At 42.1% G+C, this 26,342-nt stretch overlaps 2 protein-coding genes across 4 annotated transcripts in view; one reads left to right on the top strand and one right to left on the bottom strand.

Annotated features, from left to right (window-relative positions):
- The window catches only part of mast3a (microtubule associated serine/threonine kinase 3a), a 28,697-nt gene extending 10,815 nt beyond the window's left edge, over positions 1 to 17,882 (bottom strand). Inside the window, exons 1-9 of one of the 2 annotated variants that reach the window (XM_086203346.1) lie at positions 17,749 to 17,882; positions 16,625 to 16,656; positions 11,986 to 12,074; positions 9,601 to 9,673; positions 7,735 to 7,755; positions 7,512 to 7,590; positions 5,237 to 5,394; positions 1,546 to 1,621; positions 1,129 to 1,338 (exon numbers count right to left, since the gene is read on the bottom strand). In XM_086203346.1, coding sequence (XP_086059472.1) covers positions 1,129 to 1,338; positions 1,546 to 1,621; positions 5,237 to 5,394; positions 7,512 to 7,590; positions 7,735 to 7,755; positions 9,601 to 9,673; positions 11,986 to 12,074; positions 16,625 to 16,656; positions 17,749 to 17,790 — 780 coding nt within the window. In that variant the 5' untranslated portion in view covers positions 17,791 to 17,882. Of the gene's footprint in view, positions 1 to 1,128; positions 1,339 to 1,545; positions 1,622 to 5,236; positions 5,395 to 7,511; positions 7,591 to 7,734; positions 7,756 to 9,600; positions 9,674 to 11,985; positions 12,075 to 14,648; positions 15,090 to 16,624; positions 16,657 to 17,748 lie in introns of those variants that run through there. The other variant, XM_086203345.1, reaches the window with a different exon arrangement.
- On the top strand, positions 7,543 to 25,154 carry gdf15 (Growth differentiation factor-15). Of its 2 annotated transcripts, XM_086203348.1 has the most exons (3): positions 7,543 to 7,622; positions 23,258 to 23,529; positions 23,968 to 25,154. In XM_086203348.1, exons 2-3 carry the CDS (start codon positions 23,343 to 23,345, stop codon positions 24,756 to 24,758), a joined length of 978 nt encoding a protein of 325 aa, XP_086059474.1. In that variant the 5' UTR covers positions 7,543 to 7,622; positions 23,258 to 23,342; the 3' UTR covers positions 24,759 to 25,154. The 2 variants fall into 2 exon arrangements, with proteins under 2 accessions (XP_086059474.1, XP_086059473.1); XM_086203347.1 differs by lacking the exon at positions 7,543 to 7,622 and having other exon boundaries at positions 23,104 to 23,529.
- Positions 25,155 to 26,342: the final 1,188 nt, after the last annotated feature.

The raw sequence follows: 26,342 nt of genomic DNA, 5'->3' as shown, positions 1-26,342 counted from the left end.
TGGAGGTTTGTCAGGCATGTCCTACCAGGAGGAGGCCCTGGGACTGACCCAGGACACGCTGGAGGGATTATATCTCTCAGCCAGGGAACGCCTCAGGATTCCCCTGGAAGAGCTGGCGGAAGTGGCTGGGGACATGGCAGTCTGAGTTTCCTTACTGAGACTTAGGCTGCTGCCCCTGTGACTCGGACTTGGATAAGCGGGGGAAGACAAAGATGACGACAACGACAACGACGACGCCTACTGGTAGCTTGTCTGACTGAAGACCTGTCAAGAACATTTCCTGCCTTCATGTATATTGTCTCTTAAAACCTGTTTTTAACATATCACTTCCAGTTATTAGGGCCTGAGCCCGGAGGTACTCCGGGGCGAAGACCCTATTATAATCTGTTCTTCGTTGAATTACTTTCATCATTTTAGTTTCTCACCACTAACTATTTGTTCCATTTTGTCAGTTTGTGTGAAGCACTTTGCAATGGTTGTTTCAAAAGAAGTACATAAACAGCAACCATAATCCAGGGACATTTTTAACATGCGACAGAAGGCACCATTGCTTAAAATAAACTCTTTCTGAGTCTGAGCCTGATTTTTGCCAAGATGACAAAGTAATTACAGAAATGTGGTTTTAGTGGAAATCAAAATAATGTCTTTTCCTGTTGCACTGTGGTGGAAATGAAGCCGCTAGAGGACTGAATGATCTGTGCTAACTCTGCTGCTGTTACAAATAAATCCAATTTGAAATTGTCGAACATTCTGAGAAAATTAAAAGGAGGCAAAGTCTCAGCAGTGGGAGCAAGGAAGTGCTTTGCAGAAGGTAGAATTTGCTGCCATCAAAATGTTGCTGGAAAGGTTATATAACAAATCATTATATAATCAGATACTTCACCACTGCTGCCCAGATCTATCTAATAATATAAAATGACAGCGCCATTACTGGCCAGTGAAGTGAGATCAGCAGCACTCAAACAGAAAGTTCAAATGTAAAGTTCTGAGTGCAGCAGCTACAGTCTAGCACGCTATCTCTCACAGCATAATCCAACCTCCACTAGCTATGCCCTGTTGCCTGCTGAACAAAACTGGATGTGTGTTACTTGGATGGAAGAGCTTTACTTGAAGGTGAGAATCACCCACCTCATGTAGCAGCTTCTCCAGTTTTTCCTGCAGCTCCACAAAGTACCTGGAGGTGACCAAGGCTTTCTGGGACTTATCCAGACAGTCTCTGGCGAGCTCCAGCAGCTGGTGCTGAATGAATCCCAGCACACCGTCAGCCAGGGGCAGAGCGGTGCCAGGGGAACACTCGGCAATGATGTCCAACAGCCGACCCTCCATCTGGGCTGTTGCCTGGGAACCACCAAGATGGAAGAAAACCATTTAAACCCCCTGACAGCAGTATTAACATTTATTAAACTTGAGATGTATATCAGCGGTTGTTCTTCACACATATGCTGAATAATCATTTACTTATGATGCGCAGTTAATAGAGCTGGGGGGGGGGGTGTGCAGAAGAATGACAGAATGAACAGGAAGCTCGAGGGGTATGCAAAGTACCTTGGGAAAACGTTCTTTATAGACGTGATTCATCATGACAATCTCGTTGTCAAATGTTCCACAGGTCCGTCCAGGGCTGGATGAGAAACAGGCAAAAGAAAAATGTGGAAACAGATATGAAATACAACATGACAATAATGAACTGTTGCAAGGATTCAATTAAACATTAACAGATGTGAAATCCAAACAATACCAAAACATTAGAGTCGATTTGGCTACTGGAGGAGTGGAGGAGGAGAATCAGCGTGTTGAGTGCAATAAATGTAGAAATTTTGATAAATAGTGAAAAAACTTCAATTGCGGCAACACAGACCTGCGCATTTCTTGCGAGTATTAAATCATAAAGATTCACTGAAAGTGTGGAGTGCCACCAGGGCTCACAAAGGCTGACGTGATCCAGATCAGTTTCTCATCTGCAGTATCTGTGACCACATCTGTTGTGTGCTAAAGGATTCAGTTACAGGAGGGCACCTTTGGAACTGTTCACACAAATCAACGTACTGTCATCAACACTGCTGAAAATAGAAACCCTGGGTGTCCCTACACATCACATACTAGAAATAATATCAACATGTGACATGCACCTTTCTATTTGTGGGCACCCCGAACAGATGCATATACAGTTCGGTTAAATCGGAGAGCAATAGAAACTGTTAATTGGGAGTTATTTGACGTCGATGACAAATGCTTTACACACCCACTGTGGCTATTTTAGACCAACGCAACAGTTGCCAGTTATACAGATGTGTTTTAACAGCACTGCAAAAGTCTGTAACATTAGTAATGTGTATAATGACAATAATAATAGTAATAATAAAAATAATATCACGTTATATCACTGACCAGCTGATAGCTCCTGGATTAAATGCACAAAATATAAGATCTTTTTTATTCTCCCTCTTGTTAATGGTCCGAGTATATAGAAAAGGGCTTCGTAAGTACAAAGTACTACAGTACAAATACATGGCTTTCTCAGATACAGACATATATAAACGCCATATGTTTGCTGTGCAAAAACTACAAATACAATATTGTTTTTTATGTAATTTCCCTCTTTTTAATGTTTTTTTGTTACTTCATTTAATTTCCATTTCATGACATACATTCTGGTTTATTCTTTTGTCAATATTTCCTTCTAATATGTTTTTGATATTCTCCTCTTTTGGTTTGAAACATTTTGAGCAGTAATTTTTGTATGAACAATGCTATACAAATCAAGTTTACTTTTATAATTACTATACTGTCATAAAATCACGATGTACCTCTGAGCTAGCAAAGCTAGCAAAGCCAGCATTTTAAAAATCAATTATAAAGTCAAATCCATTTACTTATTTTGATTTAATCTTCCTGAAAGCTAAAAAAAAAAAATATTGAGATCCAATAAACAGGACCTTCTTGCAGACTCCTCCCTTTATACAGAAAACAATCACTTCTGCATACTTCTCACACACCTCTCGTGCATCTAGAACCTTCTCTGGCGACCATAGAGTGGCTTTGCATGTATATGTGGCGCATGCAGAAAAAACACCCCACCACATCAGGACCTCACCACCCTTCACAGGACGTCGTAAAAGTCTCCAGCAACCTCAGACCTCCACACTCCCACAGCTATTTTGAGGGCTTGTTGAAGTTTTTAATGAGAGCAGTGAGGCCAAAGGATGAAGAAACACCAGTTAATTGCTGATACTGCAATCCAAGGAATTACTAGAGACCAGAAAAGAAGCTTTCTTTCAAATCCTTCCACCCTGCACGTCTTTATTTATAACCATATAAAAAAACTCGCAATGTTATGCCTGCTTTTGTTGAACAAATTCTTAATTGAGTGTTCCTGCTGTTTCACTACAGTTGTGTTATGGCAAACAGTTCATAGTTTCTATCATAAATGTTCATATTTTGTTTCAAAAGGTTTATATTTAGTGTGAAAATGTACATAATGTAGGGTGCCAGTCACTGAAGCTAAATGTCTTGCGCTTGAAGTGATACTTCACCACCAACAAGTACATTTTCTCTCCTTTAGTACTGACTGCGTGTACACAGACGTATTTGGCTCCACACTCTGCAGTAAGGCCTTACCATTATATCAGCTCATCATCATGTCATCAATATGCCCCAATATTAAAACCCATTTTCAAGAACACATAAAATCCTGCGACGGACTGGCGATCTGCCCCCCCACCCCCACCCGTGCGCGACCCTTAATGGGTAAGCAGTACAGAAAATGGATGGACGGAACATCACATCATATGCAGAGAACAATTCCTATGGTGGTTTCAATGGTGTGACTTAGTATGTTCAGCAGAGAGCGCTCCGGTGACGCTGCTTTCTTGAGTTATTCAACCATTTTATTTTGGTCTCCATTTAAATTTTCATGCATGACGATGTGAAATGCTTTTTCATAAAAGTAATTATTTGTTTTCAGAAATTAATTATTGAGCACCTCGCCTTTACATTGGTATAACTTGCACAACAAACATAAAAGGGTCCATTTCCTGTCCAGCACTAAAGTTTACTGTATCGATATCTATGATTTTGTTCTGCTCTGAAATCTGTATTGGGCTCTACTATCTCATTTGGGTCAGGCTCTACTCTGCAGTCACAAAGAAGGCAATCAGGAGGGAAGAAAATATCTTCATGAGCTCAAGATGTGTGTTAATGAGGATTTGAGCGACAAAAAACACTTAAGTGGAGTATCTGCACGTAACATCTTCAATAGAAGGTTACAGCGGTGCAATAATATAACACATGGTACCAAAACAGTTACAGCTGAGATGCTGTGTGGTAAAGTGTTTGTTTCAGAGAGTAACATCAGTAAAGTGAGCAGGGGTGGTTGGCTTCAGTCAGGAATAGCAGCACCAGGTTTCAGAAGTTCAGAGCAGATCAATGGTTCAGTAGTACAGAGGGACTGGAGAGAAAACTCATCCAATCACAGAAAACAGTGTATTTACTGTCCCGCATCTGGCCGAGTGCTTAGAGGACTACAGTCTTGTCTACCTGCCTGTAAAAGTCATTAGGTGCATTTCCATCCGGCTCTTTTTCTGCACAGTTTCAATCTGCACATAAAAAGACCCGTGTGTAAATATAAAAACTGACATACAACCGACACAAGCGGCGGGTAAAAAAGTTAGTGTCCATCAAAAAGCTTTCTATCCATCTTGGTTTGTTTCGCTTCGTTTGAGGTTTGTCTGGCACTCTCAATGATGTCGCCCATGCACCCTCTTCTTCTGCAGTGGTACATGTGAGAGCGACACCTGCTGCTAAACTAGTATTCACTAAACAATAGCGGATGGAAATATGCAGGAATCTGCATTTTCTTTTGCTGATTTTTTGAAAATTTGATGAAACTGTACAATATATTTGGACGGAAACCTGATTACAGCCTTAACTCACTTCTATCCACTTCTGCAACGTTCTTTTTATGATTCTGAATGACTTCATATGTTTCTTTAATATACTTTAAAAAAAATGTTTTCAATCACTGTTTTTTTTTGGGGGGGGGGGGGGTTCCTTTTTTTTAGGCGTGTATTTGTTGCCCTGCAGGACGAGCCTGCTGTGTACATGCCTATGAAGGGTTAAATTATTTAGTAGTGTATTTGGCTAATCAGCCAGGAAAGGTTGGGTTCCACTTGTTCAGGTTCTCTTACAGATAGGCCAGCGTAAAAGTTCTCTGTATCATTGTTCCACAGCAGGATACCTGAGACTGCGTGAGCGGACCCTGACAGCGGGTGAGGGATGTGCTCCTTCTTCGTCCGCCACGCTTTCCGTGCTCCGGAAATGCTTGAACAGGAAGTGGAGATCATCTTGCGTTGGCTGGAGAGGCAACTGGTGCAATAACTCCTGGGAAGAAGAGGACTGAGAAAGAAAAGTAACGGATTAGAAGAAGAGAGAAAGCGGTAAAAGAGCTAAAATGTTATTCAGATGTCAGAAGAATGCATGGAAGCCACTTATTTCTGACTTTTATATTCTTTTTTTCGTGGTGCAAATTTCTATCCAGGCCGGCTTCCTCAACAACCGGTGTTCAAAGGTGTCCTGTGATAAATTTCACTCACCTACTCTCTCTCTCTCTCTCCTGTTAATAGTCTTAAAAGAGCTGTTGTTCCACTAAAGTTGGGGGTAAATGTAAAAAGTGAAAAACTGTAAACTCCAGGTTTAAAAAGTGTTACTTTGTTTGTCTGCATTCCCTGCAGCAGCACGTCTTGAGGCAGGAAGCCCGGCTGTTATGTTGACCAAGCATGCATTCATTTTCATTTCCAAGCCAAAATTTGTGACACGCAGCCTGGAATTTATGAGAGCTGCAATCTGGCTCTCTGGAGGAAGAGCACTGGCAAGAGTGGCTCATCAGATGACAGGAAAAAGAGGAGTGGAAGTGAAAGGAAAGCAGGGAGGGAGAAAAAAAATCAGATGGACAGAGCTCAAACGAGCAGGGAAGACAGAATCTAAAAGATAGAGGGAGGGAGGGGGCATGAGGAGGAAACTGGAGACGTGTCAGACGCGAGCGAGAGCAGCATAAAGACCTCACTGAGGGTAATGCTGAAAGGGTCTTTGTGTCGGGAGGGCTGACCTCACTGTCTCCAAGACCATGTGGTTGGCAGTACAAAATTACAGCCGTGACAGAGGAAATGGGTATTGTTTTTAAGGGTCCACTGCAGTTTCAGGAACAAGTTTCAAGACAAACTATCACCACAGAAACTATCAACAAAGATCTGACGGGTGTCACTGCTCAGAAAGGGACAACCTCTTCCTTTGCCTGGGGCTGAAAGGAACAGTTGATTAAGGAAATGTGAAATCTGTACAGTCCCGACTCATTTGTGATGTCATCCCGGAAAAAGACACATTAGCAGTTCAACGAGACTTGTGTTATTTTAGCGATTAGCCTTGTTATTCCTACACTTTCCCAAAACGGTTTACGCAGCAGAGTTCAAATCACTGATAGGTGAGGTCATTCAGGAAGTGTAGCCACACAGTGAAAAGTTTAAAATACATATGTTATCACTCCTTTTCTTCACCACTACTTGGGATTCTGATAATTTCACCTTAGAAAATAAACCATATAGAGTTGAATATCTTATAAATGTACAAACCAACTAATACTGCATAAACATCCCAGGAACACTCTTGGGGGAGGGGGGTCCTTCCTCATGAGAGCCAATGTTGAAGGTATTCATGATTAAACATATCCTGTTATTATGAATGAGTCACTGATGACACAGCGACCACCTCCTGTCAGCTATTTTGTATAAATCAACTTGCTACTGAAAACGTGGTGGGCTAGTTAGAGTCTGAGCCTACTAGGACAGGTTTAAAAAAAAAAAAAAAAAAAGTTAAACTGTCATTACATTCTTTTTAAATGTAAAAATTCATGGAACTAATTTCTAAAAAAAACAGTTTGTCCTGGTTTTTATTGGTGCCTGTTAGCAAATAGTATTCTTACTTGAATTGCGCATCCATGGTTTGTTTCTTTGACACAATCAAAAAAAATTAATGACTGTAATCGTGAAAAAAAAAAAATTTAAATATTAAAATTTTAAAAAGTAAAAATGATACTTTTCAGTGTCAACCCAAACTCAGTAAATAATTGTTCTTACAGATAACAAAAAGGAGTAGAATGAAGGTTTATTTACAGCTCATCTCTGCCTATCGCTGCTCTTGTTTTTTCCACACGGCCTCGCCAGCTGGAAATGGGTTGCTCTGAAAATGTTCTGAGATAAATACGTTTTCTTTGCCACGTCAAGAACTTGTGACTGATGGAGCCAATGTTGTGGAAGCATTTCCTGCTAGCTGGGTTGTCAGTTTAAGTACATTTGGGTTCTTATACACATTTTCTTTCCAAGATGCCACTGCCATGTAAACTGATAAAAAGCAAGAGTGATAAACCCAGGAGGCTAAGTGGGCCGGTAGCAGGGGTTCAGTGAATGGGTCAATGTCTCCCTGACATATGTGACTGCACAGGAACGAGTGGAAACACTTACTGATACTGATGAACTGGGAGCATTGGTGCAGTATCCAGAAGAAGGAACCGACGCCACCGACCATCTTCGACCGTCCACTCTGCAGAAAAAATAAGCCAGTTCTCAAACCAGGTTTGACCCTTTTTTTACACCTGCAAAGTCCTGTTTTGGGAAATGTCTTGTCATGCAATTTTTAAACTGTGATAAAAGAGAGAAGAGAGACATCAGCTTGTCATTTTCTTACCTTTCGGTTCGGGCCAGGTGGCTTCAAAGAGGATGCAAATGGAGGTGAATAACGAGAGGGAGAAAGGAGACAGAGTGAGAAGCTAAAATAAACAGTGTTTAATGATGGTGACAGTCTAAATCTGGCTGTCAGTCCTGGTCGTCTGTCACAGCTCACAGCCAGTGGCGGTCTGATGATGCTGCTGCTACTGCTGCTGCTGCTGCTGCTGCTGCTGCCGCTACTGCTGCTGCTGCTGCTGCTGAACACCTGCCAAGCTGCTATCACACTGCAGCACCCAGACCCACAGACATTCATTTCCTGACTCATACACACACAAACACACACCATAAAACACCCACCCTGATCACTACAACCACACACAACTGTGTACTTTCACACACACACACAAAAACCAAACACAAAAACACATCCACCCACACATCTTTTCATCCAGCATGGCACTCAGAGGACATGGCCCAGTTTCATTCAATCTGTGATGACAAGGATAGTCAAATGTTTTCTTGAGGAAACCAGCTCTGGGGGACATGCAGCCAGATAGGAGGTGACACAATGAAGTGTGCTGGTTCTGCTTCGAGAGTGTCTGACATCTGAGGATTAGTGAGGTGTTGGATGTGTGTTTTCTCATTTTAATGTCATTTTTTGAATGTTATGAAATGCTTCCACATTGGAACTCAGCTACTGTACCATAAGGTTAAAAAGGCATCTTTAACAGTGAGACAGGAGCTGCAGCAAAAAGATCATCTCGTAGGATTGTCACATTTTTCCTTTTCTTATCCTTCCTTTACCTGAATGACATTTATATAAGCAGGGTAATGCAGCTAATGTGAATAACAAATAAAGCAGGTGGAGCTATCAAAAGTGCAGTCCCAGCATCTGTCTGCACACCGGCAGCTTACAAAGTCTTGATAAATTTTGATGAGTCATGCAGGCGTGTGCATCAGGAGGCATGCCCTCTCCATCCTCCAGCCAATGATGCAATATCCCAGACTGCACTGCAACATAAAATACCCACTATTGACATTTCAAATAACCATCATATAATGTACATTCTGGCATCTGGGTAAGAACGGTATACCCTTAGCAGGTCATCGGCTGTCACAACCATTCAAACATATAGACATATTAGTCACCATCTGATGCAACCTGCATGTACTGCAGGTGGAAGCTGGAGTCCTCAAGGGGAGCAGTGGAAGTGTGTGTGTGGGGGGGGGGCACAAACAGGCATTCATGCTAACGACTAAGCTGCCTGCTGCTTTAGCTGGAGTTGCTCTCAATCCCACTGAGTTGTAAGAAACATGATAAGAGGACAACTCCCATGTCCAGCAAATGGCCCCGGGCCCTTTAGCTGGTTGGGTGAGCTTCCCCATTGCCTCATTTCCACTTCAGGGGCAAAAAGGAACCAGTCAGGCCACACTCATTTTTTTCATGCTATTTGTATTTCTCCAAAAACAAGTTTCCTTATTTTGTATGGGTTTTTGGAAGACTAAAGCTTAAAAGAAATAAAAAACATGATTCTCTGTTGAGGTCTGTAAATCCATTGGTTTTGGCTTCAGCTCTGTTGCTGGAAAAAGTCACTGGCGAGGCAGCTTGGCTTTCTCTCGCCTCACTGCAGGCCCTTCTTACAACTGTTGAAAGAATCATGAATGGAAAGTTCTATGTGCATCTGGAGTGGCCTTTATATTTTCAGCTTTAGCCTTCCCCCCTCAGTCTCATCAGATCACATCTTTGCAGGCGTAACACACACGAATGTTAATCCGCTGGTTTCGGAGGCAACTGCACCACATTATGTCAGTTCTCACAGTTTTTCCAATGAGCTGCACTGCCTTAGACCACATGCATATTAAAACTGTTGGAGTCAGTTCTTACCTGCGGGCAAACTGGAAGTTGGCAGAGGTGCTGGAAGAGACATTTCTGGGGCTCTCCGAAGGGCTGCTGCCAGCTGAAGAAACACACCATCGGTTACAAACTAAGAACTTCAACATGGTCCTATGAAGCAGGCAGTTCTAATTTCCCGTTGCTGTTGCTGAGTGATTTTGCACCATCAGTTTCTCATTGGCTGCTACTCATTCAAAGCGAATCAGAACAAAATGATGTACAGCGCTGACCGCGGCAGCAGCTGCGAGGCACCATGTCGCTTTCTATGGTGCCGTCGATGCAATGCTCTTGGCCTATTGGGTGAATGAGCCGCAGTTTCAGCAGCTGAGTGCAGGACTACAGCTACAGTGGAGCCTTTTTTTCCCCCAGCGTTTATGCAGACTTCTGCCTGCCTGTCGGGAGTAGCGGTGATCCCTGAACACACGCGTATCTAAAGCCGATGCTTCGCTAAATGATTTTAAAACAAAGTACTGCTTTCAAATGATGCGTCTTCTTTTTTAGGTACCCAAAGTCAGCAGATGAACATTTAGATAGCGACGCAACATTCACATTTTCATCTCCGATCCAGCTCTCATACATTTCTTTTCCAGTTCTGATCAAATTCCAATCATAACATTCGTCAATCATTATTATTGTTGCTAAGTTTAAGGTTATGTCAAGAGGCTGTCGTGACTTACACAGCAGCTCTTGTTAGTAGGCCAAAACATGTAAATAAATCCATTAAATCAAATGTATTCCAGAGCAATTTCTCTGGACTGTATGCAACAGTGATGTGTCCTGTGCCACATTACAGCCAGTTCATGATCCATTTTAATTGATGGAATAGAATCCGGATCGTTGCAAGGACCCACAATATCATTCCGATCTCCAATCTGGGATGTAAGTCAACAGCGTCAGTATCGGCACCTGATCCCAACATCCCATCTCTGTATTTTGTGCAATTCATGTTTGAACAGGCACCTTCGCTCACTCTCAATGTGTTTTTTCATTTCCTGGAGAACCATTTTCTTGATAGGAAGGTCTGAAATTTGCAATGTTCCTTTGACTTCCTCTCGATATTTATTCAGGTGAATTTTAAGGTGTTGTTCTTGTGCTTGTAAACCTGTTTGTGTTCTTAAATTACAGTGAGTCTACAGAGAACATTACACTCACTGTGTCTTAGGCCATGAAATACAGTTAGAGGACCATTTTCTTATCAAACACTGAGCTGAAACATAGCAGCTCACAGCGAGTGCTGACAAAAGAAAAACACAAAAACCATTTGATGTCCAGTAATAACTTTCCAGTCTGGATGCATTCACTTGGCAGTAAGTTACTGTTTGTAAGCAGTTCTTTGTCTTGTAATTTATTAAAGAGAAGCTTTCCAGCCTGTGTGACGTGCTGGTGGAACCATAACACCTGCACAAACCATCTTCCAGAGCAGAGATTATGTGGTTTTGCAGGTTGCCATTCAATGGCGTAGTCCGGTGAATAATATAATAATAATTCTAATTATAGGAGAATTATAGATGATGATTGCACCTTTTAATATCCAGTAATGCTCACTGTAGACATATTATTGAAGAAGGTGAGCCATTTACAAGGTTTTGACCTTTTGTTCAATTAAATCTTCAGCCTGAACCTGAAAGCCATCTCATATCACTTCAATTTATACAGAGGTTTATGAGGCCTTTACCTGCTAAAAAAAAATCCCAATTTCGAAGGGTCAGGGACTAGATGAGTTTTCACTTAGTAATTCATCAATGTAGGGCGGCATGACTCGGAGGTAGAGTGGCTGTCTAGCAACCAAAGGTTGCTGGTTTGATCCTCGCTTCCCCCGGTGACCATGTCAAAGTGTCCTTGAGCAAAATACTGAACCCCTAATTGCCCTTGTTGGCCCTGCGACTGACTGGTGACCCATCCAGGGTGAACCCCGCCTCTCGCCTAATGTCAGCTGGGATAGACTCCAGTCCCCCACCACTCTCAACGGGTAAGCAGTACAGAAAATGGATGGATGGATGGATGGATGGAAAGACAATTCATCAATGTGTTAAAAAATCTTGATTAAGATCAAAAACAACAAACACAACTATGAAATGAGTTATGTACCATACGCTGGGCACATTATGATCAAACAGCTAAATGTACTAATAACACCAGAGGGAAAATGCGGCTGGTCTTGTGACATACAGCATCAAAATAGATAAGGCTGAGGGCACAGATCCAAAACAGCTGACAGCGCGGTTTCCTGTCACAGAAGAACCCCTTTCACTCATCCTGACCCACTTGTATGTTTTTCATTTGATCCTTTATGTCTAATGAGCCTCCAGGATCATTATCAGACAATATCACACACAGAGCTGAGCTGACATGCAAGTGAAAACAATACATAAGTACCTGTGGCGAGTGGGAGGGGTGAAAGCGGTCGTGAGAGCGTGGGCGACGGGGTGCCAACCGCCAAGCTCCTTCTCTTGTTGTTACGGGAACTGTGTGTGTGAGAGGAGAAAAACAACAAAGAGTATTAAAAACATTTGCTTATGAAATAAAATCACAAACATCATCACACACCTCTGGTTGTTGTTTTCGGGTTAAGTCTGGCAGTCAACTTAAAATAAAAGAACAAAACGATGAACCCCAGTGGTTGACGGTGATCGGGAAAACACTGATGACAGTAAGATTACTGTGTTTTAATGTACACATGCACAGATACAGACATGTATGAGTGTAAATATCACATCTGTCCTCTCCTTCCACGTCAACATCTGACCTCTATAGAGTCACTGCAGTGGGTCCCAATCTCTTCCAAGTCCCTGAAACATTCAACATTGTGATGTGCACCCGGTCTACCTCGACAGAGAGCTGACAGCAGGATGTATAAAATATAAAGTAGGTCAATTATAGGAGGATACGGTAGTGTTTTCAACAGTTTTTGCTATATGTGCAATGTGATATACATATGAATATATATGGAAAAATAGGACTTTGTAGGTTTTTCACTTAATCTTACATCCTTCAAACAAGGACCAGTCATTTACATTGTAACTGATCTTTTTAACGCTTGCTCTGTCCATTCACTGAGATTTGATCCAAGTTCACCAGCACACTCGCTAACTTTTTTCTTGCCATGACGGAACTTAACATACTAGGGGTGCATCACCTGAGGACCCACCTACAGCTCTACTCCCTGCCTCTGACTGGTTCGTACTTGGTGCTTAGTTGAGGCGTGTGGCGTGAGAATAAATCAGAGAAGTCATGGCAGGTCTTGAAAATGTGAGAAAAACATCAAACACTCATTTATTTTTGATGGGGGATTTTGAAGCTACTACAGATTTGTTTGCCGTACCACCGATGAAACCATGAACACCCCAGTTTGGGACTCATGGGACTATGATACATTATCACTTGTCTAGTTAGTATTTTCTTTTGCAAATAATAGAAATAGCTGGAAGATATTTCATTGTATAAAACCTCCCTCACTAGCGGTTTACAACCACGCATAGATATCAGTGAACCCCCTGACTCCAGTGACATAACTGTTCATACATACTGATGCACATTTATTAGTATGAAAATTATAATCTTTTGTTTCAAGACAGATCTTCGGTGTCCCGATTTCATGGCAGTTATCAGTAGGATGTCATTTTCGAATGTCTTCAGTATTCTCATTTGCTTTATCTTCCAACAGCAACAGCACTTGCAAATATTTCATCAAATTTAGAGGACTGCTATGATGCAGCACTTGTGATCAATACAAAAAAAAGGTCAATTCTCTCACCATCAGTGGTACATACAAAATATTTTGTCCATTTCGTCTTAAGGTGTGTTCATCTAAAAATAGGTTTGTTTTTATAGTTCAAGAAAGCTGGTCATGATCCCATCAGCTCTCTGTGTACATTCTGGAGATGTGGATGGCATCCCCCACTCTCTCTAACAGTGACCTAAAATAATGAAGGCAATGAGAAGAAAACAGAGCCTGACGTTTCTGGGTCAACACTGAGGCAGGTTCATACAATTATATAGTCCAAACCAAAAAAGATTAAAACAGACATGAGAAACTGTTTTGGCTTCAGAACATCTGCAAAACAGCTCAAACCACAGAAAGACACTCAGCCCGCATCCCTCATTTCATATTAAGAAAAAAAATAAATGAACACAGAATCAAAAAATGGCATGAAAGCTTCATGATGGTGAGAGGGATTTATCAACAGTTACCCATGATACAGTGGTGGTTGGTACAGTAGCCATGTAGCATGTGTCTGAGGATGGTGACAGGCTGCATTTATTCACTGCTCCATTTTAAAGACATGCTATGTTTAGTAGCTACCATGACTGGTGCATGATCTCTAGAGAGGGGAAAAGAAGTGGTAGAAGGCAAAACTTATTACATGTCTGTGACAGGACTTATAAATGCCTGGCTCAGCTTCACAGCCGAACTATATTTCACAGTAACAGTGTGTTGTTGTGACAAGCATGATAAAAACACCACAAACTATGATAAGATCAGCGTGATCTCTGATAGCAAAAGCCTACGCAGGGCAGGAAATGCAATGCTACCGCTCCCCTTTGGTTGGACTGATTAAATGTAGCTCACAAGCGAAAAACACGTCTACACCAGTCACTGATCACATCAGGTTATCGATCAGTGTGAGTGTGGCTTTATGCGACAGCTGGCTGCAGACAATGCAGACGGCACGCACACGTGCACGCGCGCGCACACAAACATACACACAACGTTCTACAATGGCCACGTTTCTCAGTCGGAAACAAAAACTGGGGCGGATGTAACCGACGTTACAGTCACAGACTGTAGCCTGTCACAGACACCACAATGGCAGTATCAGTCTGGGCTGGGATGTTAGCACACACAGCGCGGGTTGTGTTTACGTGCTGTGAATCCAGTCGCTCCAATAAACGTTCAACAAATTGCTATTCGTTACACCGATAGTCTGGCACGGCTCGGCAGCGGGGGGGCTGATGACAAGACAACTAAAGCCTTTAGTTAAGACAGCCAAGAGACGGCTAGCGTCGTGTTTAGCTAAAATAGACGGTGGTGTATTTACCCTTTGGATCTTTTCATCATTGCTCCGGTCACAAAACTAGTTTTGTAGCTCGGCAGCACGGTCCAATAGTAATTCTGGTCAGACATGGTGGTGGTGAGCAATACAGCCAGTCCAGGAATGAGAAATGTCCTCTTAAAGTGAAGGCATCATGTTAAACAGTCTCCGGTGGATTTGGTTCTACTGGTAGCTGCTAGCTTAGGCCAGTACTCGGTGTCCAACGGCAGCAAGTCCACTCAGCTTCGGTACAAATGGACCCAGGGCCCAAAGCACGGCAGCTCGGTGATGCTGAGAGGCTGCTCCGGCCATGTCCGTCGTGCTTCCTACCCTTGTTTACAAGCGATATTAATCCAAAAGGCTGTCGTCCTCCACAGAACCCGACATTGTCGACTGATACCTACAGCTAGATGTAAAGTGTGATACAAACTTTCCAGCTCCAGTGGAGAAGCGCACTGCGCATGCGCGTCACTTTGCGCCGGAGGGCGGAGGAACGGCGGGTGCCTTCAAGTGCTATCAGAAATATTGTGATAACGAGTGGGTCAACAATGAAACAAATCGCGGACATACGAGGGATACATTTATCTTGTTCTTTGTTACCGAAATCCAGCCTTCTTAACAACGGCTATGCTTTCGGATTTATATAATTCACATTAAAATTCACCAGTTCTAGTGCAGAGAAAGTTTCAGTTGTCAGTAGGAGACTTCACGAGGATCGGGGAATGTTGCATTATGTCATCTGGGAATATTGGGACTCGTGATTTTGATGCATTTCAAGGACTGTACATCATTCAGTGAGTTCATACTGTAATATTTCAAAGTACTGCCGTTAAAATTACCAGGTTAAAAACAGTGAAAGGGAATGTACTCAGTTACACATGCAGTAGAGACCAGGTTATAGGCAACAAGTCCATAACCTAGTCCCTCATGGACCACGACAGCCCAGATTCACTGTGAATTTATTTAATATTAAATTCATAAATGCACATATTTAGGAATGTCTGGTCCGCATATGACGAGTCTACACGCTTATTTATTTTTGTATAAATACATTACCACAGACATGGTGAAAAGTCACCACAATTTTGGCCCTTGAGTTACTCCATCCGTCTATGACGTTGATACTTGGAGCACGACACGTAAATTTCGTAGCATGCCAATCAGGCCGGTAAACCATACACATCTTTATTAAGACATGTAAGTGACTGCTCTCTGGAGAATTAGCCTTGTAAGCTACATAAAATGCATGTAGCTGTATTGTTCATTCTTGGGCGCGATAAACAGTGTCATCAATGACGATAGAGGAAAATGTCCTTGTTTCTAAATTTGACTGATGGTAAATCTTGAGAAAGCATTGTGGTGAATCTGTGAGTAAGCAGTGTGAACCACTTTTAACTCTCTTTAAATCAGTAAATATATCTGTGATCTACAGCTCTCTGGTTTTGTCTGTGACCCACAAAGACGGGGTAAAACTCCAGAGAATCAAAGAAACCAGGAAATGGTTTTTGTTCTACTGCTTAACTCGAAAACAACTGATAGTAACAAACACAAACTTTGTTTTACAGTGTAACATTCCTATTTACCATGAAGTAATTACTTCATCCACATTTCCATGGCAAATGGTAAAACTTGTCAAACTTGCCTTGATCGCTGATACCAGAGTAATGTTCATGTGGAGAGAAGATTAACAACTCTGTGGTGTCAAATTTGGACAAAGTTAGTTATATGTTACAACATTATAAATGAAATTTCCATTGAGTGCACAAACCTTTTTTTCATCTGATCACCACACATCTCCTCTCACACCAAACCTGCCTGCCTGCTCTGACTCAATTAATCTTTGGTGGCTTCTAAAGTTGTTGACTCTGAGTCGAGTCAAACTACACGCAAACGTATATGTACATAAATGGAGCACAAGATGTGGCTGGAGGAGGAGGAGGAGGAGGAAGGGGGCAGAAAGCAAGTCAGTTGATCACACTTACACGTTTCCCCTTCGTGGAAGACTCAGCTCTTTCTAGAAGGAAAGGAATAGAGGAGAGGAAATAAGAAACATTCCTTTGATATGCAAGTGTACGTGAAAGAGTGATGTTTTGGTTCAAGGGTATCTTCACTAATCATATGTTCTTCTATGGGGACGTGTCTTGTTTTGAATATCCTTGCATGTTTACGTATGCAAAAGATTCCTCAGCATAGAAGGAATTTATAGATTAGCAGGCGTGTTGCATTCATAACATGCGTTTTTTTTTAAGTTATGCAGCTGCTTTAAGATGAATTTTTCCCCTTCACTCTCACTGATCTTGCTGTCAATACAGTGTAAATATCATTAGCAGCAGAATGACCTAGATTCATGCATGACAAATTGCTCTTCCTATATCTCAGTATGCACAACACAATTCTGTGTTTGAGCTCAGGCCTGGAAAAAAAAAACCTTGCTAATCGGGCTTTACAGGACAGCAAGGCAGTCTGTGCTGAGATAATGTAAACCATGTTATGCCTTAAGGGTTTAATCTAAATATGTCACCATCATGTTTATAATTAATAATATAGGCTGCATTTCAACATGAACGTGAGCCAATTAAAAGGATGGGAACACCCAGAGTGGACCTGAGTCTGTCATCAAACATCCACCATCAGGTCCTCCCGGAGACGAGTACCGCTTCAAATGCAGGGAATCTACACACAAATGAACTAAGGAACTTTCATTTATCACTCAATTATTCCCTTTATGAACCTTACATGTGATATGATATACACATCGTGATAATAACACGTAAACCACGAGAAGATAAGATTCTGCCAATCAGCATGTGCTCCTGTCTCCAAGGCAACCAGATTGATCAAAGCACTGATGAGAAGAAACACAGGCGGGATTTCACAATGCTAGCGAGTAGACATTATCAATAATCATCAATAATAGTCAGGGAGACTGGATGAAATAAACAAAAGCGAATCCACAGCAACACCCAAAGCAAATCCCGGAGAAATCCCTGGCATCGTCGCCGAGGGATCCTCCTCTTCCTCCTCCTCTTTATCAGTATATCACTATATCACTTCCACTTTGCCTGGAAACAGGAGCATCTGAGCTGTCATGGCAGTCTGTATTTACCTGGAGACCGCGGCGTCTCAGGATATTCGGCTCATCCATCATTAAAGACCATTAAAACCCCGAAGAAAAAAAAACCCCGTCAGTCAGCCCATACTGATGCGCTCAGCTCTGCACGGAAAGACTCGCTGCTGCTGCTGCTGCTGCTCCACCAGCAGCTCCACCACAGGCTCCTCCGCCCCAAACTGCTCGACCGCCCGGCCCCATAACCGTGATCACTCCAGCCAGCTGATCACCTGATCACCTGACGAGAAGGGAGGTGGCCGGGCGGGGGAGGATGTGTGGACGTAGTATTCACAGACATTCTCAGCATTTTTACTAACTCAGCATTTTTTTTCTCTCTCTCAAACTTCCAAGCCTTTGTCTACTTTTAATTAAAGCAGCGCTTCATCCGAAAAGTATATATTTGTGTATTTTTTCGCCTTTCAAGTACACACAAAGAGTTATCTTGAGCTCATGAAGATATGTTTTCTTCCTGCGCCGCTTCTTTGTGGCGTTAAACAAAGAGCCAGCCATATTTAGCTTGAAGCTAATGACAGCAGAAAGCAAGTAAAACTGTTCAAAAACTCTTGGAGTCAAAAAAGAAAAAACAACCTATGACATTTGCTACCGTGGACGAGCTGGAGATGTTAGAGTGTTGTTTTTTTTGAAATGTTATTTTCCGTTGATTTAATTTGGTGTTTTGTTTTTGCTGTTCGCCGTTATTAGCTGTTCTTAGCTAACAGCTAAACTGACATGGCTGGATCTTTCTGCATTCTGGAGTCACAATTGGGAAATGCAAAGGAGAAAAAAAACAACAACTTTGTGAACTCAAGACATCTCCTTGTGTGTGTGTGTGTGTGTGTGTGTGTGTGTGTGTGTGTGTGTGTGTGTGTGTGTGTCTCTCTCTCTCTCTCTCCTTGTTTTGTATAAGACTAATATTTGCCCCTGGCCCATACACCCCACACCATGACCCTGACCACAGACACACCTACACCCCCTCACATATGCGCTTCGTGTGTAGCGGGAGGCTGCTGTTCATCTCCGTTCCACCCCTCACAACGACCTTTGAAGTCAGGCTGAAGCTCTGATCGGAGCCTGGCACCCAGTAGAGCCATGATGTTTTCTTCCATACTACAATGAGTTGTCTCTTCCCCCGTGATGTCATGTGGCCATTTACATAAGTGGGATGTGAATACTTCCTTGTTCTCTCGTGAAATTCAGTGTTTATGTGAAAAAGCTCGTCAAAAATGCTCTGAAATTCAGCATCTGTGAATTTATTTGAGGTGAATAGATTAGATTCCGTGAGCCTTCATCCCTTGGGGCTCTTTTATTTTGAATGAATCATTTTGGAATAGGAACTTAATGATATTAGAAATCCATATATTTCTTTTATAAATGAGCTAAAAACATTTGAATAGGATTTTAATTTAAAAAAAAGAAGTGTAGTGAGTGTGAATAGTGTAGTTAGCAAATTCTTCTTTTCAGACCGTGTTTAAATTTTTTTTTAATCCATCCATTTTCTTCCTCTTATCCCGTTAAGGGTCGTGGGGGTGCTGGAGCCTATCCCAGCAGCCTTAGGGCGAGAGGGCACACCCTGGACAGGTCACCAGTCCATCACAGGACCAACACATAGAGACAGACAACCATTCACACTCACAGTCACACCTACAGTCAATTTAGAGTATCAATCAGCCTCGTCCCCTCTTGATGTCTTTGGACTGTGGGAGGAAGCTGGAGTACCAGAGAGAACCCACACAGGAACAGGGAGAACATGCAGACTCCACACAGAAAGATCCGAGTCAAGCCGGGACTCGAACCCGGAACCTTCTTGGTGTGAAGTTACAGTGCTGACCACTGCACCACCGTGCAGCCCCCAAATAAAAAATATGTGCAGTTTATTTACTTCTTTGTGTTGTAGGAGTATCAAATGCATTTATTACTAAATTCTAAAACTACTAGGAAGATTTTCAATAAACTTTGTGAAGGGCTGGAGTGCAGCCCAAGGAGGAACCCATTATATTTTAGAACAAAAAAAAAAAGAACAAAAAAGAGGAACTTTGAACTTGCTGTATTTCTCACATTTTTGTCACATTTTTGTCACCACGTTTATGATTTCTTGCCAACACTATGCTCAAAATACATATCCAGGAAAATGTTTTCGCAACACGCGGGAAGTTCAGTAATTGCCCTGTCGTTGCACTCAAAGTGTTAGAATATTCAGTCCTTTTACACAAAACACCACACAAGTAAGCAAGTAAATTGTTAACACATTAACATTTACAGACACTGGCAACATAAAAGAGAGACAGACAAATAAATGAAAAACATAAAACATCAGATGAAGTAGATAAGGGGAGCTAAATTAACACAGAAATAAAGCACAAAAACATTACAGAGGGAGAGATAAAAGGATGAAAGATCAGCTGCCCAGTTGCTCGTCTGAACAGGAGGGTTTGTAGTTACGTTAAATCGCGTAACTTTTTCTCTCCACCAAAATTTCAGTCTCTCAAATCCCACATCTGTTTATTTTCTAGATCATTGTTCCTGTTTAGCGACTTTTAGCGGTATATTTCTCTTGCTCTAGTTTTTTCCTGCAGGCACGTGAGCTTGACTCAGACAAGTCCTTCTCCGTATTATCAGCTCATTTGTCAACAGCCTCTGGTTCAAAAAGATGAATTTAAGCTTAAATATCCGGCTCTGTTCCTTATCAGTGGCCAGCCAGGCTCCTTTTGGACTGAATTTGTTGTGAAGAAGGCAAAAATGTAGTAAACTGTCCTTGAGACTGTTTGCTGTGGTCAAGAGCAGGAATCTTCAATGATACACACACACACACACACACACACACACACACGAGTGGAACCAGACGGCTTCACAAGCTTGTCAAACAACCAGTCAAACTCTCTGTTTCCTGCTGCTCTCTATTGCTAATCGTATCCTTGCTGGCTGTTATTACATTTCTAAGATGAAATAGATGAATTAGAACCTGCTTCCAAGTGTGTGACGGACAGCTGACGAGTCAGATTTGTTTCTGCTTTTTCTTCCTGTGACTCACGACAAATGAACGACCGCATCGAAACTGCTACAAAAGTGAAACCATTTTGGTTAAAAAATGGAATCATTTTATGTTCTCAAAATCACAAATAACACTCAGGCTTCCAGTTACACTCACGACCGTTGAAGGGTCAAAAATGAAACTGGCCTTTTTTTTTTCTTTTTTTTTTGTCAGCTCAAGTCTGTGCTGAAGCTTTCAGACCGCCAGAGGGCACCATAGAGCTGCATTTTATCAGCTCCTCTTACACCGGCACCTGTGTAAGAGGAATAATGGGATTTACTTCCAAGTAGATATTTTTAGGGGGCCTCTGAAACAGTTGACAAATGAATAGAGCACACAGCTGATGGTGGGGCAGCAGGTGTTACTAACACACAGTGGTTTACAGTAAATATATATTTGTCTACTTCTTCAAATACTTCCTAAAATACAGTGAAAACATTTCCTTTCAGCAGTTGCCACAGAGAGGAGTGTTGTGTTTATGTCGTTTCATTTAATCAGGATTTTCTTTTGACTTTTATTTTTTTCTCAGATCTTCTTTTCCTTGCCTTTTCCTTTATTTTTTCTTTTCTTTTCTCTTCTTTGGTCACCACAGCATCTGACTTTCAACTGTTTTTTTCAGACGGCTCTCGACAGAGTGTAGGATGACTCTCACTCTCATTATTTTTTTCACGACGACAAATCAGTGGTTTCTTTCTTTTATTTGCTTTTGTCAAAACTCCTCCTTTCCAAAGCCAGAGAGGGCAGTGAGAGTTTTACATGGTAACTTTCTCAGTCTGCGTGAGTCACTTTACACCTTTCACACACTTTTTACTTGCAAGGTCGGTTCACCTGGCAAAGTACACGAATGTTTCATCATGGCGGTGACTCATCGCTCAGAAATCCTCGACACTCCTCGTCGATGAAGCTTCATCATCATGACAGTAACATCTTCACAGCTTGCAGTGTGGTCTTAGGGTATTATTCATGCACTTGGGACGTATTAACAGATGTGAAAAGATGATTCTTTTTTTTCTTTCATATCGGAGCAACACTAATGTAAATGTTTCATCATTTTAGGTTGAGGAGAAGTTCAATATTAGGAGCTAGTAGGGGGCCAAATGCAAAATAAAATCGAAAGCTGTGCAGCATCTGTTGGCTCGTGTGTATTCTTCCATAATGCACACATTCTGAGTCAGAATATTAAATATCATTCAAGAGTAATAAGTATTTATGGTGTCTTTTATGGCTGTACGGCTCATTTTCATAGCTATTATTAGATTATGCTATCACAATCATATTAGCTTTTAATTTTTTCTTTTAATAACGCTCGCAGGGCTCGACATTCTTACTGGGTCTTAAACTCCATCTCAACAGTCAGCGATGACTCAGAAATCCTTGATGTGATTTAAAAAAAAAAAAAAGGATCAACGACAGTGAAAACTACAGAATAGGGAAGAAATTTTGTAATCAAGCAGGGCATCGACCCTTCTTACTGATAAAAGACAGGATTTATGCTGATAGCTGCTTGGCAACCCTCCATGGGACAAACGCAATCCTCTTTATTGTGTCCCGACAACGATTCCTGAAAGAGCCGGAATGTTGCCCCTTTATCCGACTTTCAAGGTTCAGCTCAGATACGTTTCCAGTCTATTTTAAGCATCTTAAAAATAGAACTCCATCACATCTGTATCATCTCTGAAGTGCTCCTCGCAGCAGTGTCATGTTGTGATACTTGAATAATGGAGCGGGATCATTCTTTGTTGCTTTATCTCTGCTGTTCGTCTTTGGGTTCTTCGGGAAAGGTGACGTGTAGATGAATAACTCTTTAAAATCTGTTTGAAATACACGTCAGTGTTTGGCTCCGCCTGAGAGATTTGATCCGACCCTCACCTCTGACTGTACTGGGCAGGCGTTAATCCATCAACAAACTATCACATTATCATTATTCACCCTGAAGGTGCTCATGTAATTCCCCATAACCCCTTTCTTTGGGACTGTGTGCTCATTTATTTGATTAAGTGACACATAACTGGACAACCACGGTGATGTCACATGCTGAGATGCACACCAACTTGGGATTTAACCATATTTTGTCCGGTGATCAATTGCTGTTGTTTTTTTTTTCATCCGTTTCTAATTTGCTAAAAGATGCATGAACATTTGAAATCATTTGTCTTTTTTAAAAAATTCAATTACAAAACTCAGTGCTTTAAAATGTTGCTAAATCATGACATCGCTGAGGCCATCAGAAGCTCACCTGACCAACCAGGGGTGTGGCAACACACCAGCTCTATAAATAAAAGCATGTCAAGAATTTCATTCACAACATAGACAAACCTCGTGTACTGAGCTGCAGCACTACACACACACACACACATACACACACACACACACATACACACACACTAAAACTTCATTACCTGGAGGGATCACCATGCTCACCTTGTGCACTTTCCACCGAGTCCTCTCCAGCGTGCTGCTCCTGGTTTCCGTCTCCAGCTTAGGGGAGAGTCGGCCGCACGAGGCCCACGACGGAACACCTGACCTGGACGATCAGAGGGTCTTGCTGGTGGAGGCGGTGAAGATGGGGATCCTGAACTCCTTGGGTATGGACAGGCAACCTCAACCAACCCGAAGGGCCTCGGAGCAGGAGCTGAGGAAGATGTATCAGCTCTACAGAGAGAAGCAGATAGAGACAAGCGGGAACTCCAGCCAGCTGATGCAGGAAATCTGGCAACCCAGCATGTCCACAGTGCTCTTTCCTGCTGCAGGTGAAATATTTATCAGAGAGGGAGACATCATACGAAAACACACTTCCGTGTAAGGCAATTTTGTAAAGTTTGAGTGAGAATAGGAGGGAATGTGCCTGGTTCATTCAAGAAATCCTGCAGTGTGAGTTCAAACAAAAGGTTTTGTGGTGGCGTGAGCACAAATAGTCACATAAACAAAGCAAACACATTCCTACAAGCTTTAAAGAATCATGAGCGTGACAGGTACACCTACAACTGACTGCTATTAATCATCACATCAATGACAAAGTAGATTTGAGATTAAAAAAAAAGGAAGGACAAAAACAAGATTAACATATTTCTTTGGTCCTTTTTTTTTTGTTGCTCTATTCTTTTAATGATTCCTGAGAGCAGGTAATTGCATAATTACAGGATGTGGTTCTCAACTGTTTGTCTTGCTTTTTCTGCTCTTTTCTTAAGAGGAACTGATGAAAGCACTCCAGAGGGAAGAACAGCCAGGTCAACGCATGCAGTGGTACAGAGCTGTTTTCCAGAAAAGTTCAAACATCCATAATGAACAGCGGCTTGCTGGAGCTAAACTCAGGATTTCCAGGCGAGTCCTGACTCAACCATCATCAGCTCAGCCTGAGTTCAGACAAGAGATTAAAGTTAAATTCAGGAGGATAAAGCCAGCGAACTCCTGGACACACTCCGACTTGCTGGCCTCTGCTGATGTCTCTGGGACCCGTGATGTGACACTTCTGGATGTCAGCCCCGAGGTGGTGAAGTGGATGAGGGCTGATGATGGTCAAGCACTGGCGGTAGATGTAGGGATGGTTGTGGGCGACAGCGATGCCTTCAGGGCCCATCCGTACATTTCCCTGGTGTTAGATTTCATTCAACCTGCGGGAGTAACGAAGGCAAGACTGCCTCGCTCCAACAAGGAGGACGAATGCAACGAGCAAGGATGGTGCTGCCGCAAGTCTGTCACCGTGTCCTTCAAAGAGATCGGTTGGGACGATTGGGTGGTGGCGCCCGCTGAGTACACAATGTATTACTGTGATGGCACCTGCCCCCACAATTACAAGCCTGCAAGCATGCACACACAGGTGAAGTCTCGACTCAACCAGATAACAAAAGGCGGGACACCTCGGCCCTGCTGTGTGCCGGTGTCCTATGAGCCCATGGTGCTCATGCACTATGACAGTGGGGGAAAGTTGAAGCTGACGCCGTTCAACGACTTGATCGTCACTAAATGTCTCTGCGCCTGAGCTGCTGCACCAGCCCGGGCCTCAGTACAGGGCTACCAAACATGTTGCATGAGGGGCCAAAAAAATCCTTGATTGATTTTGTTTTTGTCTCATGGAGTCACTGGTTAATTGAATTAAATTTGCAATCTAACATTTAGTCAAATTTTGCAAACGCAAAGGACGTGTTACTGCCGCCGCTGTTTAGTTCCGCTTTGCAGTGGCTCTCTTCAACTTGAAAATATTTATTACAAGTTCTATTTATTGTTTTATTTGTGTTTCGCTTATTATGGTTTGTTAGTATTGTTCAAGCATTTTGAGCGCTATAGATGGAATTTTACCACGTTTTACTTATGATCCTGTATTTATGCTTGGTGTTTCCTGTTCTTTACATTTCAACAATAAAGTTCTGATTCATCTGCACGGAAGCTTAAATGTGTCATCGTTTCATAATAAACGCACATGCATGAAGATTTCCCACATTTGTCATTTATTCCTATCAGCCACTGCAGATTAGAAAGGTCGGGTCGTTCCGGACAAATCAGCGTGTACAGATATAGATAGCGTCTATCTCTGTTAAACGTGGCCTTGACCTTGATCCCGGTGACAGACGACACAAGCACGTTTATTAGTTTTCCAGAAAAATGAAGTTTTTTTTAAAAAAAAATAAAAAAGGGGAAATGTCTGTCTGCTGTGTAAACTCCAGATTACCCAGATTACATATCATCAATGTAAATGTGCTTTCATTGCGGATTATCAAAGGTTGTGTTTTGAAATATTTGCTCATAAGCGCTGTTGAGATAAGTTATTAGAAACAAATGACATGCGGGATGATAAGTGGAGACGAGAAAGATGGAGGTGCATCTCGGGGTCCATCGGATCCTTCGAGTGAACTGAGATCAAAAACCAACATCTCTCAAGTGTTTATAGTCCAATTATTCTCAGACGTGACAACACCACCGCCTCTGATGAGTAATTTATAGTCTTCACCCAAGAATGGCTGAACGTCACTTACATCCAATTAATTCAGTGGATGTTTTAAGAAGTGGAGCACAGGTGACCTGGGACTGAATAAATATACAGATGAATGAAAAGGTGATTAATCCGGGCTGCAGTCACGAACGCTACCTGTAAGTAAACTTTTCTTACGGTAAAATTACGCCTGCTCCTAGTGACTGCCGGTTTGTTTCTTTGTTGTTGTCATGTTGCTCTTTTGTTTCGGGGATGACATCCTTGCTTATTACACAACTACGGGTGGATGGAAAGCTCCTCAATCTTCAATTCTGAAAGGTCCTGAGTTGCAGTACCACCCAAAGTATACAAGTAGAAAAGAATAAAAGACTATATTTATCAAGTCCTTCCGCGTGTAATCTAAGATAGACAGCGTGAACTCGTTTGCCTCAACTGCGGGGCCGTTTTTAATTCTGCCGAGTGGATGGAAGGAGGCCCAGAAGTAAAGAACACGTCTCTTCCCTGCGCACTCATCTGCAGTCCAGAAAAGATACAAAGCTCACATAAGAGCCTGTAACTTTTCGGATTACTGGGAGACTCCAACTATTTCATTCGTAAGAAACGCAATCAATTTGAACCCGAAAGTGCGACATGGGA

Source organism: Aulostomus chinensis, chromosome 5, assembly GCF_037954235.1.
Source record: "Aulostomus chinensis isolate RoL2024-O1b breed Wild chromosome 5, RoL_Achi_v1.0, whole genome shotgun sequence".
Taxonomy (NCBI): Eukaryota; Metazoa; Chordata; class Actinopteri; order Syngnathiformes; family Aulostomidae; genus Aulostomus; species Aulostomus chinensis.
The sequence above is the reverse complement of the archived record's forward strand: the minus strand, read 5'-3'. Positions and strand labels throughout refer to the sequence as shown.